The 21,934-nt window shown below is 43.6% G+C and overlaps 1 protein-coding gene across 1 annotated transcript in view; it reads left to right on the top strand.

Annotated features, from left to right (window-relative positions):
- The first annotated feature begins 4,961 nt into the window (after positions 1 to 4,961).
- The window catches only part of HCRTR2 (hypocretin receptor 2), a 108,713-nt gene continuing 91,740 nt past the window's right edge, over positions 4,962 to 21,934 (top strand). Inside the window, exon 1 of the mRNA XM_038749344.1 lies at positions 4,962 to 5,184. Within this exon, the coding sequence (XP_038605272.1) occupies positions 4,962 to 5,184 (223 nt within the window). The remainder of the gene's footprint in view (positions 5,185 to 21,934) is intronic.

Raw genomic sequence — 21,934 nt, 5'->3', positions numbered from 1 at the left:
AGTTCCTTTTGACTCCCAGACCCCTGCTCTATGCACAAGGTCATGCTGCTTCACCACTTCACTATAAACATTTCCTATTTGCCAAGCACTATATTAAGCCCTGGGATTAATATAAGGCTGTTACTAAAACTGCATCATTGGGTTTAGTAGTCAGTCACTCAATACATCCACTAACCCATTCCACTAAAATCTTCTCATCTCTTGTAGAAGACAAGTCATTGAACAAAAGTCAGTAAGCAGCAGAGAATAAAAATAAACTTTCAGGTTATCTTACCTATGATTTTCTAAAGTGGAAAAAATAGGAAGAGTGTTTTATAATGCTAGTTTTATGACAATTTGACTTTATTCAGAAAGTAAACTGTGTACTATGGAGTAATTTGTTTATATCTAAGAAAAATCTAACAGTATTTACTGGTAAAACAGATTAAAATCATTAATTTTGGAGAAAGGGTATAATTTATGGGAAATAGATATCACACTGATATGGACTCCAACTCTAATTTAGTTCTTCACCCCCTGCCTCTAGGCAGAAGAACAATGAAATTACCCCTAATAGTTATTTATGGAATTTTTTTAATGCAAAGTAGAGTTGATCCTTCCTGTATTTGGTGAGGTTCAAATGAGCCAGGAGTGGGGGAACTGCAATGGATTTCAAATCTATATTTTCAACCATCTGTCATCCTAGCCACATGAAGATCCTATGCAAGATGTGATTGGTTTAATATCATTTGCCAACAGCATTAATTCAAAAAAAATCATCTCTCTCCTGAAATGTCTCACTTAATTACATCTAAATATATCAGTTTTATAAATTGTATTTTTATTCGATTTCAAAATGTACTATTTGGGATCTCAACTAATAGGATATCAATTATCTCAGTGACCCCTTTGGATCTTTAGACTGTAAGCTCGTTGTGGGCAGGGAATGCATCTGTTTATTGTTGTACTGTACTCCCCCAAGCACTTAATAGAGTGCTCTGCACACAGTAACCACTCAATAAATAAGATTGAATGAGTGAATTAATCTAACGCCATAAATTCCCACTGGACTCAAGACCTGAATGGACATCTCCAGATATGCAGGTCAATACTTTAAGCCTTATTACAGTTTCAGACATCAGAGCCTTCATTGTCTTGAAGCGTAACTCTCGGCCCTTTATCTCTGTATCTCCTGGTATGCATTTCAATTTCAAGTTAGTGTGACTCAGATTGGTGGAGAAATAGGCCAGCTAAAATCAAATTACATTCAAGAAGACTCCAAGAGTCAAGTTTTATCTGTTTTGAAGTTGAGAGTTATTCTACCTCTTTTTGGTGAAGATTTTCAAGATGCTAGTTTGATCTATACAAATTGTACTTTTAAGATACCTAGCTTTGTATTTAAATAGTCAATTTTGAGATTAGTAAACTTTAGCTTGGTTTAATTTATGGCCATTTATTAACACCTTTTAAAATGTTCTTAATTTTCTAAAGTGATGGTTGACCACAGGTGGATCTTTGATAGGAACTTCAACTGTTACATCTGAAAAATGAGCAATGTACTTGAATTCAGTCTTTGAATAATTGAAAGCTGATGGAATGAGTTTCAAGAAAGAGAACTAAACATTTAGGGAAGTAACTAGATATGAGCTAGTGTAGGCTTTCACAGTAATAGATGTAAGCACTTCATACCGTGAAGGTCTGTCGGGTAAAGACTGTTCCTTGTTGAGCTTCTTTGGTCAAAGTTTAATTCAGGGATGAAAAGAATGCCATCCTCAAGCTTGAGTGAAATGGTAAATATGATAAACAGCAAGTGGACTCTCTTCATCTATATATATGCAATAGAGTGTGCATTTATAAAACCTAGATCCTAATCTCCCTCATGCCATCCCCAAGGGAAAGACAGAAGCAGCCACATAATGAAGCTTCCACAAAACTTAAAACCTAGTTTTGCCTGTCACTGTGTCTGTTATTAGTGCTGCTGGATTCTGAGTAGTAAGGAGCTTAAAATTCTGCTCCTGTAGCCACAGTATTTTGTCTATTTGTCCTAGACTCATGTTAGTATTTTATTTGTTTCATCCTTCCTTATGTGTTTATCAGTTCCTTCTTTCCACACATGATCTTAAATGATGAGTCACTTGAGGTCCAGAATCTGTTTAATTCTCCCCCATGCATTTTTTCCTAGTGTTGAGGACAGTGCTCTGCATAGAGCAAATACTTGATAAGTAGAACTACCACTACTACTTCTACTGCCAAGTTGTCCTCTCCCTGCCTTTTAATAACAGCTAGGAATATGTGTCTTGTCCAAGCTACATTTTCATAAAAGGAAAAGATACATTTAGTCAATAATAGAGAGTTGCCTATAAAATTGAAGACATCATCAATGTTAACTGGTGGAAATAACATGTGTAATAAAGATAAATCTAGGATTTATCTAGGAGAAATAGGATTTTAATCTAGGAGAAAACAATCATAATTAGACCTTGAAGGAATTACTGACTTCTCGCATTTGTTCTTTATAACATTTTAATGAAATGTGATTTCTTAGAGAGGCATAAAATACCAAAAGGGGCTGTCACAATTTGCATGCAAGGTGACATGCCATGAAATGGAACCTAACAACATTATTCCTTTGAGAAATGACAACACTCTCCCTTCATGTATGGATTATCATTGACAAAAAGAGACTTCTAAAAATGAATGACTGTAGTCTTGCAGAGAAGTTGTGATGCCATTTTTTTTTTACAAATAGAGTAGAAAAAAATCAGGGAAAGAAAGGCATTGCTGTTATCAAGAAAGGTTAGCAAATTTAAGATGGAAAGTGTATTACTTTTGCTTCACAGTGCAGCAGTGGCCTGCACTCTTGCTTAATGAATTGGGAAAGATCACAAGAGCATACTGATAAACCAGGAAAATGCTTAACCTGGGAGAGAAATATATCAAACATTTAAAATTCTTCCCCAGTCACAACAGAATGGCAGTCACATTAGTCCAGACATAAACATTTCATTGAAAAGGTAAATCAACTTACTCTCTGAATTGTCCACCTAGAATTCTTTTTTATCCTGCTAAATCACCCTCAATGCGTTCATCCATTTGCATGTTACAGAATTATAGACAATCTCTTAGGAATGGCAAGATACGCTGTGGATGTATTTATGACCTCTTAATGTCCTTCAAAGGTTAAATTTTATGTGGAATATGTTAGTGAATGCCTGCTGTAGTCAATCGTATTTCCCAACCTTAAAGTTATCCTCCTTCCTTCCTCTCATGCCCCCACGAGCTGGGGAGGGGGAAGGGGAACTCCAGCAGCCAGCCAAGTGCTAAGTTAAGAAACCACAGTGTATTTTGAAAGAAAATTGCTCTTAGGTCGCCAGGTTTGAAGGACAGCACAAGGAAATAGAAAACGATTGCAGCTCGAGCGTGCAAGCTACAGTAACTCCACCACAGTATCCAAAGGGATGTGTACAAAGTACAGCCCTCTACGCAGTTAAACCACATTCATTCATTCAATCGTATTTATTGAGCACCTACTGTGTGCAGAGCATTGTACCAAGCGCTTGGAAAGCACGGCAAACGCGTTACACTTTAAACACGGCTGGGACGGTGCTGGCCACACTATCCTCTCCCCCAAAGTATTTCCGTGCAAATATTGCAGGTGCCCACGCTCGCGTCCGCAGGGACTGAAGAGGTGGAGGGGGAAGCAGTTTTTTTGGAGAGGAGGAAGGAGGAAAAGGGGCTTTGCAGGAAGGGGGGACGGGGAGGCTGAGATCCCATTGCTGGTGACGTCCCCCGCCGCGCTCCCCTCCCTCCTGCCTCTCTCTCCCTCCCTCTCCTCATCGTTCAGTGCCAGCTCTCTGGGCTCCCGGCAGGAACTGTGCTGCGCGCTGCGCTCTGCGTCTGCGGACCGAGTGCTGGAATGAGACGTCGCTGAGACTGGGCGCTGCCCTCTGCTCTCCAGCTCGGCGGCGCTCCGGGCCACTGCGGCCTCCGAGAGACCCTCTCCCCTCCTCCCTCTCTCGCCTTGCGCCCTAAAAGCTTAGGAGGGCGGCGGGATAAGTTTCCCGGGACAAGTCTCTCTCTGGTGGCATTGGCTCCACAACTTTTGGAGTCATTTTCCTTCCCTTTCTCCCCGCCTCCAGTCCCCCATCCACGTTTCCCCCCCCCCTCCAGTGTCTCCCCTCCCATCCTCTCCTTACCTTCCTGAATGCCCCTTTCTTCTCCTCCCTCCTTCTCTGCCTGAATCACCTCTTACCAGTCTCCCCTCCCTCCCCACGAAGTTTCTCCCCCTTTTCCTGTGTCTCCCCTCCCATCTTCTCTCTACCTCCCTGAGTGCCCCCTTTTACTCTCTCCTCCTTTGCCTGAATCATCTCTTGCCAGTCCAGCCTCCCCTCCGCCCCCCCCAGTTTATCCCCCTTTTCCAGTGTCTCCCCTCCCATCCTCTCCTACCTCCCTAAATGCCCCCTTTTACTTTCTCCTCCTTTGCCTGTCACCTCTTGCCAGTCTCCCCTCCCGCCCCCCAAGTTTTTCCCCTTCCAGTGTCTCCCCTCCTATCCTCTCCTTACCTCCCTGAATGCCCCTTCTCCTCCCTTCTCCTTGCCTGAATCACCTCTTGTCAGTCTCCCTTCCCGCCCCCCCAAGTTTTCCCCCTTCCAGTGTCTCTCCTCCCATCGTCCCCTACCTCCCTGAATGCCCCCTTCTTCTCCTCCATCCTCCTCTGCCTGAACTACCTCTTGCCAGTTTCCCCTCTCGCCCCCTCAAGTTTCTCCCCCCCTTCCAGTGCTCCCCTCCCATCCTCTCCCTACCTCCCTGAACGTCCCCTTCTTCTCCTCCCTCCTCCTCCGCCTGAATCCCCCTCTTGCCAGTGTCCCCCTCCCTCTCCCTGAGCTTCTCCCTCCCTCCCACCCAACCACCCACCGCAGGTGCCCATGGCTCAGGCGGCACGGAGCTTGCAGTACTGAGAGGACCCGGATCCTGAGCCCGTGATGTCCAGCGCGAAACTCGAGGATTCCCCCCCTTGTAGGAACTGGTCATCGGGTCCGGAGCTGAATGAGACTCAGGAGGCTTTCTTGAACCCGTCGGACTACGACGATGAGGAATTCCTGCGGTACCTGTGGAGGGAGTACTTGCACCCGAAGGAGTATGAATGGGTCCTGATCGCTGGCTACATCATCGTGTTCCTGGTCGCTCTCGTGGGCAACGTCCTGGGTGAGTGGACCTGCTCCTGCCTCCGGGCCAGGGGCAGCCAGGGAGCCATTCCCCTTCCTAGCCCGAGTCCGAGCCGGGATGGGGGAAATGGGGATGGAGGGAGGGAGGGAGAAGAGGAGGAAGGATGCCAGCCTAACGAGAAAAGTTTCCGATTTGTTGCCAACCACCGAAGGATGCTCTCTGGGGGACGGGGTCTTTTTCTGGGTCCGGGGTTGGGAGGAGAAGGGGAGACCCCCATCGCAGCCCCGCCTCCCATTTATTCATTCATTCAATCGTATTTGTTGAGCGCCTTACTGGGGCCAGAGCACTGTACTAAGCGCTTGGGAAGTACAAATCGGCAACATCTGGAGACGGGGTCTACCCGACAACGGGTTCACAGTCTAGAAGGGGGAGACAGACAACAAAACAACACACCATTCAACCCAGCCCTGTAGTGTGAGGATGAGTGGGGTGAATGGCGTGTGCAATGGGAGGTTGGGAAGGGGGAATATTCCCCGGGGCTGGGAGCATCTACGGGCAAGGAGGACGGGGCCCAGGGAAGCTGCGGCTCGGGAGGTTTTCTACCAAGGGCAACAGCTTGGGGCTGGCATAGCTGCCCTCTGGATCCGGCCTCTGACCAGCTGCAGCCGCAGCAAGCGAGCTGGGTCCGGGGCCGGGGCTGGAGCCAAGGAGGCTGGCGACCAGGAGAGCGGGCATGCAGGGAGCGCGAGGGATTTGCACCCATGGATTGGCCCTGGAGAGGCAAGGGCAGTGGAGGGACAGCCCCGGGCGGGGCAGTTGGCCAAAAGTGACCACAAAACCTTTCTCAGAGAGTATTTTCTGAGCTCTGGATTAGGCAGTGTGTGGAATATTGAAGAGAGAGAGAGAGAGCCTGCCTCAGCACTCTGGAGAAGGATAAACAAAGATTGCTCTCTTGCGCTCCCCTCTCTCTCCTCCTCTCTCCCCCCTCCCATCTTTTTTTCTTTTGTTTTTTCTCAATGGATGTGGGTGGAGATGCTTCGCATTGGTGGAAACCCACCCTGCTCCTTCCTCTCAGGGAGAGAGCAGCAGAGGAGATGACAAAACGAGGGGTGTAACTTAGGCAGGGAAGGAAGCTCTGATGGAAGTGAAGCGTGAGACGGATCCAGTGAAATTATTGTCTCATGTTTGGAAATGGGAGAACGGAAAAGATGAGCGTGGGGAGATGGATGGGAAAAAATGAACTGTTGAACTATTCTTGATTTGGAAATGGGGAGGGGAAAGGGGATGATGATGACTATTGGAAGATTTCGAAATCCAGATCCAAGTTTAACCCTGCCCCCAGGTGGGCAGGTTGGGTGGTGAGGCGCTCACACGTGCTTTGGAAACCACACAGGAAAATTGACTGATTTCAAGGGACTGATACATACTGGAGAGAGGTGCTGAGTTTATTTAGCGTTTGTTGTTTGGTAAGGCAGATAAAAATTCTTGTCCCCTGCTCCTCTTCTTCCCTTGGCACAGTCTGTGCTCCTCATAGACTACCTCCAGGCTAAATATTTTCCTCTTGTGAAATGATGCTGTGTAATGAATAACTCTCACAGAACATCTTTTGGTTCTACACCCACTCCTTTAGAGAACTCATTTGCTCTCATGGCTCCAACTACCATCTCTATGCAGATGATTCCCGAATCTACGACTCCAGCTCTGATCTCTCCCCTTCTCTGTAGTCTTTCGTGTCCTCCTACCTTCATGACATCTCCACTTGGATTCCCCACCGACACCTCTAACTAAACATGTCCAAAACAAGGCTCCTTATCTTCCGAACCGTTAAACCCTGTCCCCACTGTTGGCAGCACTACTCTTCTCCCTGTTTCACAAGCACTTAACCTTGGCATTGTCTTAGACTCATCTCTCTCTCATATAACCCACCGAACAATAGTTCTCCAAATCCTGTTGACTTTACCTTCACAAAATTGCTAAAATCCACCCTTTCTTCCCCATCAAAACTGCTACTACACTGATCCAAGCAGACTTCACTTCTTTAATGCCAACCTACTCACTATACCTCTCTCTCATATATCTCACTGTAGACCTCCTCACTCACATCCTACCTCTGGCCTGGAATGTCCTCTCTCTTCATCTCTGAAAGACTCTCCCCACCTTACTTACTGAATGCACATGTCCTTCAAGAAGCCTTCCCTGACTAAGCCCTCATTTCTCTTCTGCATCACCTGGACTTGCTCCCTTTATTTGCCCCTCCCTTAGCCCCAAAGCACTTATGCAGAAATCAATAATTTATTCATTTATATCAATGTCTGTCTCCCTCCCCCCCCCCCCAGATTGTAAGCTAGTTGTGGGCAGAGACTGTGTCTACTAATTCTGTTATTTGTACTCTCCCAAGTGTTCCATGCAGTACTCTACGCAGAATAAGTGCACAGTAAATTTGATTGATAAATCCTATCTTGCCTTGACTACTGCATCGAGCTTCCTGCCTCCTGTCTCTGCCTACTCCAGTCTATACTCCACTCTGTTGCTCAGATCATTTTCTACAAAAGCATTCAGTTCCACATCACTACTTCTCAAGAACCTCCTATGGTAGCTCATCTATCTCTGGATCAAAAAGAAACTTCCTACAGTTGACTTTAAAGCCCTCAATCAGCTTGCCCCATCCTAACTTTACCTCTCATCTCCTATTACAGCCCAGCCTGCACACTTTGCTCGTCTAGCACCAGTTTACTCACTGTGCCCGATCTCACCTATCTCACCACTGGCCCCTTTCCCGCTGGTCTATGCACCCTCACTCCCCTTTTCTTATATGCCAGACCACCACTATCCCCACCTTCAAAGCCTTATTGTGGTTGCCTCTTTTCCCCAGCTCCCTATCTCTTCTGTGCGGGCTATGTGCTGTGATCTGATCCCCTTGGGTATTTGGTATTCACCCACTGTCAGCCCCACAGCATTTATTTACTTATCTATAACTGACTTATATTAATGTCTGACTCCCCCTTTGTACTCTCTCAAGTGCTTAGAACAATGTTCTGCACACAGTAAGCACTCAGTGAATACCATCAATTGGATGGATTTTGGGGACTGACTCATTTCTCCCCAATTTTTATACAAATGCTCATAATCCTGATTAGAGATGATGGGGAGGGGACTTCATCAGCACTGTTATGGCATCTCCTTACTGCCTATGAAGACTCATGCTGAAGTAGGGAGATACTTGAGACTCTTACCTACTTGGCCCTCCACACCAGTGGTTAAGGGGATGTTGGTGACTGTGGGCATCCTGATTACAAAACCAATGTGGAGCAAGAGTGAGAAAAACTGGATATCTGACAGGTGACCCCTTTGAGGCATAGGGCACAGACATCAGAGGCTCCAAAGAATTTCAAGGAAAGTGGTGCCCACTAGTGACTCATACTTTTAGAGCATGATTGGACCCATTTCCCCACCCAAACATTTTCTCTATCCAAACATACCACCATGTTCCAAAATAAAATGCAAAAAGTGTCAGGAAGTGGAAAAATTAGACTGAGTGTTGTTGAGGAGAAACAGCCCCTGACAAGAAAAGCTATTACAGGATTTGTACCCTTTATTGATTCCACCCACAGTACTTAGGAACATATCTGTAATTTATTTTAATATCTGTCTCCCCATCTAGATCTCAAGCTCCTTGTGGGTAGGGACTGTGTCTACCAACTCTATTATATTGTACCCTCTCAAGGGCTTTGTACAATGCTCTTCATATAGTAAGTGATCGATATGTAATAATAATAATAATGATGATGGCATTTGTTAAGTGCTTACTATGTGCAAAGCACTGTTCTAAGCACTGGGGAGGATACAACGTGATCAGGTTGTCCCACGTGGGCTCACAGTCTTAATCCCCATTTTACAGATGAGGTAACTGAGGCACAGAGAAGTTAAGTGACTTGCCCAAAGTCACACAGCTGTACAATTCATTGAACTGAATTCATCCATTGCCTACATTTAGCATTGCCTCTGCCTTAAGGGAAATGATGTGTTGGAAGAGAGGGTGTTAATCTATCCACCGATAATTCAGCCACTAGGAAATAGTTTCCACAGTTCATGAAAATGAACCTTTGTGGGGCACAGGTGAAAACAAACACTTGCTGACAATGCCACTCCTCCAGTTCCTTTTCTCTCTGTCTTTGTTGTCCTTATCAAGATTCCCTTTGATTTTCTCCCTGCCTTACTGCTCCCATACAATCTCTTTCCCTGTATTACCCCATACCATATATACCTAGCATACTGAATCTGCTCAATGGGACACCTCTCTGATTCTGGTTGTGAATATGGGCATGCTGTATGGGAAAAGCAGGTCTTAGTTTCCAGAAAGAAGACCTTCATAATAAATGGGCTCTGAATCTCACAGTGAGTTGTAGAAGAGTGCTCTTCAGGCTCTGATCATTGCACAAAGTGCTGAAATGTCATTACAATCTGAAACTTCAGAGAAGGCCACATTAGGGTAAACCTTTTCCTCCTGAGGCAGCTACCTATTCTCCTCAAGGTTGGGGGAGCACAGAATTTCATTATGGAAAAACTGAATCTCATTTTTTTTGCCTCAGATATTCTCAGAAAGTTGACAGGTTTAGACTTGACATTTAAACAAATGAGCAGTGTCATTACTCACAGGCTAACTTCCTGCTCTTTGATGTCACTGTCAAATTTACAAAATGGATTAGAGAGAATTGCTTTTTTCCCCCCTCTGGTGTAAGTGATTTTATGCAGAGAGTGGTAGGATGAGAAAGCATATCACTTATGTATTATACAGGGACAACATTAGCTCTGAAGGTGAAATACCCTGGTAAAGGCAAAAGATTTAATCATCCTCCTTTCAGGTTCCATTGACTAATTCTTTTTCAAGGGATCCCTTCATTTCGCAAAACACAACCTTGTTGAACTCCTAAATATTCCTTCTGCAGAATCATAGAAGAGCAATGTGATTAGAACACATGTCCAGGTCTCAGAAAAACATTTGACTTGCTATAGACTCTGTCAACTTAGTCACTGTCTTTGAACAAGTTTCATTGTCTCCATCTAGTTTCACTGTCTCCATCTACACCAGCTTTCCTTCTTTTCCATATCCTACAGAGATGTTGTGACTGGGAAGGAAGAAGGAACATTTGTTTTGGCTACTCTATGCCACCACTGGAGTTAGAAGTGAAGAGTATGAAGCTGGATATGGGAAGGGCAGGAGAGAGTGAAAGGGAAGTGATAATAATAAAGATGGCATTTATTAAGTGCTTACTATGTGCAAAGCACTGCTCTTAGGGATGGAGGAGAGGGCAGAATTGTGTTTTAGTCTGCTCTTTGAAAGGCTTAGTGAGTTACACTGACACCACTCAACAATTAAATAGAATTAAAATTGTGATATTTAAGTGCTTACTAGGTGGAAAAGCACTTCACCCTCCGCTCCTCTGCCGCTAATCGCCTCACCGGGTCTCATTCTTGCCTGTCTTGCCATCGACCCACGGCCCACGACATCCCCCTGGCCTGGAATGCCCTCCCTCTGCATATCCGCCAAGCTAGCTCTCTTCCTCCCTTCAAGGCCCTACTGAGAGCTCACCTCCTACAGGAGGCCTTCCCAGACTAAGCCCCCTCCTTCCTCTCCCCATCTCCCCCCTCAATCCCCCCCTGCCTTACCTCCTTCCCTTTCCCACAGCACCTGTATATATGTATATATGTTTGTACATATTTATTAATCTATTTATTTATTTTACTTGTAAATATCTATTCTATTTTATTTTCTTAATATGTTTTGTTTTGTTCTCTGTCTCCCCCTTCTAGACTGTGAGCCCACTGTTGGGTAGGGACCATCTCTATGTGTTGCCAACCTGTACTTCCCAAGCGCTTAGTACAGTGCTCTGCACACAGTAAGCACTCAATAAATACAATTGATTGATTGATTGATTGAAAAAACACTGTACTTAACACTGAGATATATACAAGATAATCAAGTTGGACATAATTCTTGTCCCAAATGGGACTCCAAGTTTACAGGAGAGGGAGAACTATCATTTATCATTAATCATTCAACTATCATTTTACAGGTGAGGAAACTGAGGCACAGAGCAGTGAAGTGACTTGTCCAAAGTCATACACAAGGTATTTGGCAGAGCTGGGATTAGAACCTAGGTCTCCAGACTCCCAGCCCTATGTATTTTCCACTAGACCACACTGTTTCTCAATAATTTGATCTCTGAGTTGGAGTATTTGAGAGTAAATGTGAATATCTTCTCAGTGACCTGAGGAGGTGAACTCGCCCCTTTCTAGAAGCAGTAGGGGGCAGGAGCCCCTATGCTTTGACCCACAGTTCTGCCCCTAGAGGGATCATCACTGTATCATCATTACAGTATCAGCCTCTTCTCCGATCTCCCATCCTCCTGTCTCTCCCCTCTTCAATCTTTACTTCATGCTGCTTCCCGGATTGTCTTTGTCCAGAAATGCTCTGGGCATGTTACTTCCCTCCTCAAAAATCTCCAGTGGCTACCAATCAACCTACGCATCAGGCAGAAACTCCTCATCCTTGGCTTCAAGGCTCTCCATCACCTCACCCCCTCCTACCTCACCTCCCTTCTCTCCTTCTACAGACCAGCCCACACCTTCCGCTCCTCTGCTGCTAATCTCCTCATCGTGCCTCATTCTCACCTGTCCCACCGTCGACCCCCGGCCCACGACATCCCCCTGGCCTGGAATGCCCTCCCTCTGCACATCCGCCAAGCTAGCTCTCTTCCTCCCTTTAAGGCCCTACTGAGAGCTCACCTCTTCCAGAAGGCCTTCCCAAATTGAGCCCCCTCCTTCTTCTCTCCCTCCACCCCCCTCTCCATCCCCCCTGCCTTACCTCCTTCCCCTCCCCAAAGCACCTGTATATATGTATATATGTTTGTATGTATTTATTACTCTATTTATATATTTATTTTATTTGTACATATTTCTTCTATTTATTTTATTTTGCTAATATGTTTTGTTTTGTTCTCTGTCTCCTTCTAGACTGTGAGCCCACTGTTGGGTAGGGACCATCTCTATATGTTGCCAACCTGTACTTCCCAAGCGCTTAGTACAGTGCTCTGCACACAGTAAGTGCTCAATAAATACGATTGAATGAATGAATGAATGAATCATCCAGGACTTCACCAATTCTCTGGAAGTGACACCTTGTGCTCTGGACTTCCAGAAATAAGCAAATCAGGGTCAGAGCTGATTAGCTTATTGAGACTGTGAGCCCCATGTGGGACAGAGACTGTGTCCAACCCAATTTGTTTGTATCCACCCCAGTGCTTAGTACAGTGCCTGGCACACAGTAAGCACTCAACAAATACCATGATTATTACTATTATTTTAGAGAAGCCTTGGTAGCAAAATGGGTGCTACTGCAGTACTTTTTGGTAATCCATCTGACTCATTGGAAAACAAGTGCCTGATAAATGAAGTGGGTATATTATGTTCCTAAAAGTTTTGTCTTTTAGATACAATTTAGAACTGAGGAAGCCCACACAAATGTGCCCATTACCTTTGTGTATCATTTATTTCACAATTTTAGTTCCTTGATTCATGGTGCCCTATCCCCAGACAATTAAGAGCAATCATTTTATAAGAAATTCCTTCTTGATTTCAATGGCAAAGCTATTCTTAACTTAGTATAACTGCCCAGGATTTAGGGTCGGGCAGTCTTTGGGACTCTTGGAGTTATTCCAGAATGGCAATGTGTCAGCTATGAATGATTTTAGAGGAGAGAAAAGCCTCTTTTGATTATCTGTTTTTGCCCATTAGTGCAGATAATTTCTCTTTGTTTTGCTGTAGCAATCAATCAATCAATCAATCGTATTTATCGTAGCATGATCCAGGTCCTCTGAAATTATGGTATTTGTTAAACTCATGTGCCAGACACTGTACTAAACGATGGGGTGGATAGAAGCAAATCAGTTTGGACACAGTCCCTGTTCCAAAATGGGTCACAGCCCTCATCCCCATTTTACAGATGAGGTAACTGAGGCACAGAGAAGTTAAATGACTTTCCCAAAGTCACCCAGGAGACAGGTAGCAGAGCCGGCATTAGAACCCAGGTCCTCCGACTCCCAGGCCCATGCTCTTTCTGTAGTCCAGTGGAACATTTCTCATTTGGGCACCCCAGCAGTGAGTATTGCTAGCACTCCCTAGAGAAGTATAGAATAACTTCATCCTAAGCACCTTAATTTCCATTCCCTCTAGGGAGGATCTGACACATGTCCACAGGTCCAGGTACTGAGAATGTGTTGTCTACAAATCTCCCTTTTTATTACTATGACCATTTAAATATTCCCTCCCCAGCAGTCACACTTGCTCAAGTCCTCTCTGACTTTCTACAGTTGCTGGGCTGTCAATCCGTTCCCACAGCCAATCAATATTTGCCACTATCAGAGTCTGTTTCTCCTGGTGAGGCACACTGAGTCCCACCATCCTGGGGTTGCTGCCACCACACATCTGGGGTCCAGGGCTTGAATGCCAGGTAGAGGTGAGGCACCAGAGTCCAACATCCACTCACTCCAGACAGCAGGGGGTTAGAGTCCAGGTCTCCACTCCTGGGGAGCTAGAGGGGAAGGAGGTACCTGGAGAGGATTGGACCTAACTCCACTCTCTACTTGACTCCCTGATGCACAAGGTGAGGAAAAAGGCAGTGAATGGAAGCTGGAACCAGGGCTCTGGTTGAGGAGGCATGGTAGGGGATGTTAGCCCTGTGGAGGAAGCAGCCCAAAATTTCTGTGGGGTGTGTGCACCTGGTTTCACTCCTATCTGTGTATCTGTGTCCCAGACCTTGCAGAAACCAACTGCCTTTCTCCTTTCTCACTGCTGCCACCCAAGCCCCTCAACCACATGCCAGGAAATTGGAAACCTCCTACTCCTTCCCCTCCCCCTGACCTCACAGACACACTTGTGGCTAGTATCCTGGGCTCTGCCTGGCAGTGAGACCAGCACAGCTCAGGCACATAGCTGCTACCACCGTCAACATCAGCCAGAGTGTCACCCTGGCAATCAATCAATCATATTTATTGAGCACTTAGTGTACGCAGAGGTCCATAGTAAGTGCTTGGAAAAGTACAATAGTCAATTTTGCACAATATTGGGACAGTACAATATAACAGGTGGTAGGCTCATTCCCTGCCCAAAACAAACTTAAAGTCTAGAGGGTAAACTCTGCTTGGGTAACAAGTATGAGCAGTGACTTACTAGGAGCAAGATGGAAGAATTGGGAGCTGTTCCCACCCACTGCCTGCCCTTCCTCACCCCCTCTTTGGGCACTGTCTCATGTGTACGCTCACAAGGATGCGGTGTAGTATCCGTAGGTGGTGGATTTGTGACGGGGAAGTGGGTAGGTCCATAGATGTGTATCCTTCAACACCTTAGGCAATTGCTGCATGGGGAGTATTAGAGGGTTCCTTATGAATAACAAAATGATTGGAATATTGTTAATAACTTGCTCTGAACACTATCATCTTTTTTTCAAACCTTTACTCTTCAATGGCAGAGGAGATTGTATAACTCAATAGATGGGTTGACTAGAATCAAAACTGGAAAAGACCTTAAGAAATATTCCATTTCCACCCCTTGACTCCCGGTGGGAGTAATTCTAAACTTTAAGATTAGAAAGTTCAGGGGAACAGATTTGGGAGCCTTTTCAGAAGATTGATAGAGTGTTTTCCATCATTCTTTTCTCTTATCCTAAATCACTCATTATAATTAAAGCCCCTTTTCTTTTCTTCTAGAGGGCCATTCACCTGCTGTACCCTGAAGTCTTTATATTAAATCATCAGGTACTTGATAAATGGTTCAATTCTTAGCATTTTATGAATTAAGTAATCTCAACTCCTTTACGATTTCTTCTTATGCTCTGTTTTACAACCATTAATTATATTAAATAATGATTGTAATAATTGTGTTGCCCTCTCTGGATTCTTTCCACACAATTTTCAATATGATACTCCCAAGTAGACCTCGATCTCTAAAAAAAGACTTGAGAAAGTCTCATAATTAGAATATTTTGGACTATCCATGCCAAAGGCATGGAGCAGTGACTCAAATAATATGATAGGGAGCAATTCCAAATAATTTCTAGTATACTTTGGAATACATTTTGGATTGTTGTTTGAATGTAATTCCATCCCCACCTCTCCCCACCAAATAACCTCTTCTCCTCTACCACAGATAACTTAGGGATTAGTCTCTCTCAAAATTTACAGATGAATTTCACAATTACAAAGCAATCAGATCCCTTTTCTAGCCATTTCCCTTGTGTTCAGCTGTGTCCATTTTCCTGATGTAGGATAGGAGCAGCGTTTGCTTAGATCCTGGAAGTAGTGGAAATCTGACCTCAGAGGAGGGAATAAGGATGCAAAATCCCCAATCGTTTAGGGGCTAGGCTGGTGTCTGTTGTCTGGACTGGTGATACTTTTAGAATGGTTTACACCTCATAGATGATATTAGGTCCTGCCTCTCTATTTCATTCATTCATTCAATCATATTTATTGAGTGCTTACTGTGTGCTAAGTGCTTAGTACTCTGTACTAAGTGCTTGGAAAGTACAATATAGCAAGAAAGAGAGACCTTCCCTACCCACAGTGGATGATTTCTGCCCATTTTGTTTCTTACTCTGGTCTCTTCTCCCATTCCTCATTCACTTTTCGCTCTTCATTTTCCATTCTTTTTACTCCTTTTCCATTACATTTTCTTTCAGGGGTTCTTGGTTTGTCTTTCTAAATTAGACATTTCTTTCTCTAGGCTGTAGGTTGCACCAGCAGGGGGAGATATCAGATGGTTAGGTCTTCCTACACTTTGGGACGGATCCATCAACCATTTTCCAATATATAATAATAATAATGGCATTTGTTAAGCACTTACTATGTGCGAAGCATTATTCTAAGCTCTGGGGAGGATACAAGGTGATCAGGTTGTCCCACGTGGGGCTCACAGTCTTAATCCCCATTTTACAGATGAGGTAACTGAGGCTCAGAGAAGTTAAGTGACTTGCCCAAGGTCACACAGCAGATGTGGGGGAGCCGGGATTAGAACCCATGGCCTCTGACTCCCAAGCCTGTGTTCTTTCCACTGAGCCACGCTGCTTCTCATATATGTGGCCTCAAAACTGGCTTTCCTTTTGAAAGGAGGATGAGTTTAGACTACATCTCTTCTCCTCCCTATGGCAATCTCTATCCTTCCTTTTCTGTTACTCCCTCTCCCCTCAGTGATTCTTCTGTTCACATTCTTTTCATTTTCCTTTCTCTGCTCTACACATGTTGTCCAATTCTTCTCACTACTTTCTCAGTAACCGTCCCTTTAGGGATATCACTTCAATTTCTTACCCTGAGAAGTGCCATGTCCTATGGGAAAGATCACAGGCATGGGAATTAGAAGACCTGGGTTCTAATCCCAGCTCTGCCGCATATCTGCTGCGTGACCCTGGACAAGTCACTTAACTTCTCACAGCCTCAGTTTTCTATCTATAAAAAGATGATTAACTACCTGTCCACCTTTGTAGTTAGAATGTGAACTCTGTGTGGGACAGGGTCTGTGTCTGACCTGATTAACTTGTATCTATGCCATCACTTAGTCTAATGCTTGGCACAGAGTAGTTAGGGCTTAGCAAATACCATTATTAGTATTATTGTTATTAGTAGTAACCTAATTTTGATTTTGGGGAGTATAAGAAGCTAAATAACCAGCATTTTGAGTGTGACATTTCTTTCCCTTCCTCCTGGTGCTTGCCTCAGTGTTGTCCTGACTTCAGTTTGAAATGGGGTCATTAAGCCTTAGGCAGAGATCTGAAGGAAGGTATCAAGTGACTATGAGGAATGAGCAATGATGATTTTTCTTGACGACTTGAGAGAAAGCTGTAGAGACTAAATCCCTAGAGCAAGCTCTTTGTAGAGGAAACCAGAAGAGTCATGGGGCAAAAGAGGCAGAGCAGAATTGAGATTTGTTTTTCTTTTATGGTATTTAAGTGCTCACTATGTGCTAGGCACTGAACTAAGCACTGGGGTACACACTAATCAGGTTGGACACAGTCCCTGCCCCACCTGGGGCTCACAGTCTTAAACCTCATTTTACAGATGAGGTAACTGAGGCCCAGAGAAGTTAAATGACTCACCCAAGATCACACAGCAGACAAGTGATGGAGCCGGAATTAGAACCCAGGTCCTTCTGACTCCCAGGCCTGTGCTCTAGTCACTAGACAGTGCTGCTTTTTCTTGCCAACAGAGTAAACCTTCCCTGAACAGAAGTGCAGCAAATGAGTGCAGCAGAAATCAGACTTGGAAGGAAAAGCTCTGCTGGGCACTGATAAGGACTATGGGGATAAAGTTATTAATATAGTGCTTGTCTATCCCATTGGAAACTTATTGCTTATAAGCCCCCTGGGGTTTGGAACTCCCCTCTCCACTTCATATCCAACAGTCTGCCACTCTTCTCACCTTCAAACCCTCTTAAAATTGCACCGCCTACAAGAGGGTTTCCCTAAGCCCTAATTTTCCCTATTTGTCCTCCCCTCTGTGTCAACTGTGCATTTTACTGTATACCCTTTAAGTACTGTGATACCTTCAGCCCCACAGTACTCATGTAATTACCCCTACTCTTTACTATTTTCCCTATCCCTAATGTATTTTAATGTCCATGTCCTCCTGTTGACTGTAAACCCCTTGTGGACCATTACTGCATCCACAGACTCTATTATACTGTAATAATAATAATAATAATAATGGCATTTGCTAAGCACTTACTATGTGCAAAGCACTGTTCTAAGCACTGGGGAGGATAGAAGGTGATTAGGTTGTCCCACGTGGGGTTCACAGTCTTCACCCCCATTTTACAGATGAGGTAACTGAGGCACAGAGAAGTGAAGTGACTTGCCCAAAGTCACACAGATGACAATTGGTGGAGCTAGAAGTAGAACCCATGACCTCTGACTCCTCTGAGCCATGCTCCCAAGCACTTAGTTCAGTACCCTGCATACAGTGAGCACCCAGTGAAAACCATCAACTCCACTGGATTTTAATACAAACATGACGAATCAGTGTTTTATTTAAGTGAAGTGTAGAAGACTTGTTTTGGATGCTTTTAGACTCCAATGAGGTGCTTTCCTCAGGAAAGAACAGTTGGGGTACCTCTGCTACATATCAGCAAATTTGAGCTAAAAATCTGGTCACCTTATGTTCCATATTATGCAAGACAGATATGGGATTAAAGACTACTGAGATTCAGTTGATAATTCAGCTGAGAAGTAGCATAGCCTAGTGGAAAGAGCATGGACCTGGGAGTCAGACAACCTGGGTTCTACATCTGGCTCCTTCGCTTTGTGACCCTGGGCAAAACTCTCGGTGCCTCAGTTATCTCATCTGTAAAATGGAGAATAAGGTCGTGAACCACATGGCCTGGATCCAACATGATTACCTTGTTTTTACTTGAGCACTTAGTACAGTGCCTGGAACATAGAAAACTCTTAATAAGTACCATGAAAAAAGTAAAATCAAAAGAAATGACCATGGCTGAAACAGATTCTCAAGCTGGAGAATATTAAAGTCAGGATTTAATAAGTAACACATATTGGAAAACAGCACAACCAGAAGTACTAAAATAAAGTATTGCCATCTAATCTTTAGAATGACCAGTTCAGGATTATCAGGACCAAGATGAGATTTAATTGACAGACAGCATATGCTAGACTATGAGGCTGCTTGAGAGCTTTGCTTGGGAAAAGTCTGAGAAATAGGGTTTAGTCTGATGATGGCCAAATTAATCCACAGGATCACATGCGGAGAGTTTCCAGTACTCTCCTTCCCATAGTCGATACTGGTAGAGTCAATCAGAGGCATACCCATTCCATTCCTAACTTGGGCTGTGGCTAACCAGTAGAAGGCAATCTACTACAAGTCAAAACTCACCTGTGCTGGGCAGCAGTAGCATGGGAGAGAGTTGAGGGTGGAGACAAGTTTACTGCACAGAAGGAGGCACTGGTAAACCACTTCCATATTTTGACCAAGAAAACTCTATGGATACACTACCAGAATGATTGCAGATACAGGTGGGGCATTCTGGGAGAGATGTGTCCATGGCATCTCTTTAGGTTGGAGATGACTCAACAGCATAAGACAAGACAAACTTCCTCTTTTACCCCAGGCATAGCTTAGGTAAAGAGTAATAAATGTACTGTAACAAAAATTTCTTCTACTTAGATCCATCCTTTCATTCATTCAGTCATGTGTTTTGAGTGCTTACTGCATGCAGAGCACTGAACTAAGAGCTTGGGAGAGCACAATATAACAATAAATAGACACAATCCCTGCTCACAATGAGCTTACAGTCTAGAGGGGGAGACAGACATTAACATAAGTAAATAAATTACAGATATGGCCCTAAGTGCTATGGGGCTGGGAGGGAGGGTTGAAGGGGAACAGATGGACAGTAATAATAATAATAATGGTATTTAAGTGCTTACTATGTGCCAAGCACTGTTCTAAGCACTGGAGGAGATACAAGGTAATTAGGTTGTCCCACATGGGTCTCACAGTCTTAATCCCCATTTTACAGATGAGGTAACTGAGGCACAGAGAAGTTAAGTGACTTGCCCAAAGTCACACAGCTGAGAAGTGGTGGATCCAGGATTGGAACCCACAACCGCTGACTCCCAAGCCCATGCTCTGACACTACATCACACACAGAAAAGTCCCACCTATCCAAATTCCCTTCATGTTACCCTCAGAAAAACGTGGCCTCCACCTCTCACACGATTGGCCAGCTTCCAGATGGGGGAGTTGGTCTTTTTGCCAGGTCCGTAACCTTGCTACCTACCATCTTACACACCCTTTTTCTCCCATCATTTCCATTCAGAGTCATGTTTATTTCAATAGCTATCTAAAATACTTATTTTACTTCATCATCTTCTATGGTCCTCAAGACTTTTCTTACTGCATTTATATTTAGCTGCTTCTCTGCTTACCTTTATCTGTGTACTTTGATTTTTTTAGCCATACATGGACCATTCTACAATTGTTCCTGCTGATCAATGTGTTGTTTTCTTCTGGCCATTTCTCCAAACTTTCAAGGTTATTTTGAATTTTATTCCCATCTTCAGAAAATTATAAGGAGGTGCACAATTTAGAATCATATGTAAATTTAGTGCTGCTATTCATTTTTTTTTGTTATCAGCCAATCCCTAAAGGGCATCTTTAATAATAATAATAATAATAATTATTATTATTATTATTGTATTTGTTAGGTGCTTACTATATGCCAGCCACTGTACTAAGTGTTGGGGTGGTTACAAGCAAATTGAGTTGGACACAGTCCCTGTCCCACGTGGGGCTCACAGTCTCAATCCCCATTTTACAGATGAGGGAACTGAGGCACAGAGAAGTGAAGAGACTTGCCCAAGGTCACACAGCAGACAAGTGGCAGAGCAGGATTAGAACACATGACTTTCTGACTCCCAGGCCCATGCTCTATCCACTATGCCATGTTGCTTCTCAGGGCACCTTGAAGGGCACCTTGGCAGAAGTACCCACGCTTGTAACATCATCCAAAATGTCTAGTGACCAAAATCTGCAAGTTGCAATTGAAATGGTTCTGTTCCCATGATATTAGCATTTATCATAATGGAATTGAAAATTTAGGCCTTTCTAAAGGGGAAAAAAAGTAATAAGCACTAATGCTAACAGCTGCAAAAATTGCATATTACGTATTAGCAGGGAAATTGTGCTGTTATTTAAAAGTCATTTAAAACCAGAATTAGTGTTAATGAAATCAGTCTGTTTTATGAGTTGAATACCTTAATTTTAGGGGTAGCTAAGAAACTTATTCTTGGCTTGTTTATCAGAATCTAATCCAAAGGGGAAGTTAACTTTTGAAATTAAAACATTGAGTTTTTCCATTTTACCTGCCAGAGTTTTTTTTTTTAACCTGAATTCTGTAACTAATGGGAACATTTGGTTATTTTGATGACAATTTAAACTTTCATGCAGAGAGATGGCTCTGTTCAGTTACATTACCTATAAAGCCTAGAAACAATCTCAGAGGATTCATTTTCCATAAGGGTCCTCGAGAAAATGAAATCACACTGGCTAAACATGTTTAAAAATTTTCAAAGGTCACATTACAGACAAAAACAAATATTATCAAGACAGAGCTAAATTGGGGGAACTAAATTCCCTTTAGAGCTATATCAGTATTGCATTGAAAGCCCTCTCTTCCTGAAATAGTACAGACATACGATGGAAATTTAATCCCTTGAATTCCTGGTTTGGAGGGGTTTTAATGACAATTCCTTGAGACATTTCTTTCCCTGAATGTAAATGTTGAACATTTGCTATTGAACATTCTACCTTACCCTTTAGTACTCCTCGTTTCAGAAAAATATTACTACTGTACTATAAAGGCATTACCTTCAACCCCGAGGCTCAATTTTTACTTGTTAAAACTATTTTTCTTTTGGTCAATAGTTAACATTTCATCATCTCAATGACAAATTATAGCATTGCTTCCACTCTTCTAATGTGGTATCTCTCTTTTGGACTCTGCCTGCATTGGTGCATTACCAGTTTGGTGCATTTCCAGTTTCCACATTTTTATTAAAATCACTGGGAGTTTAAAGCTCACAATGTAAACATAGAGACAATTATACTATATAATATCTTTTTCCCCAAATTTTGTAAGTGCTTTCCTTCCCCTTCAAGGCCTTTTGAAATCATGTATAGTACATTTGCTACGCCACCATGTTAGAACCAAGATTTTTATCACTGCATTG

Source organism: Tachyglossus aculeatus, chromosome 1, assembly GCF_015852505.1.
Source record: "Tachyglossus aculeatus isolate mTacAcu1 chromosome 1, mTacAcu1.pri, whole genome shotgun sequence".
Classification (NCBI taxonomy): domain Eukaryota; kingdom Metazoa; phylum Chordata; class Mammalia; order Monotremata; family Tachyglossidae; genus Tachyglossus; species Tachyglossus aculeatus.
This window is presented reverse-complemented; position numbering and strand designations above follow the sequence as displayed.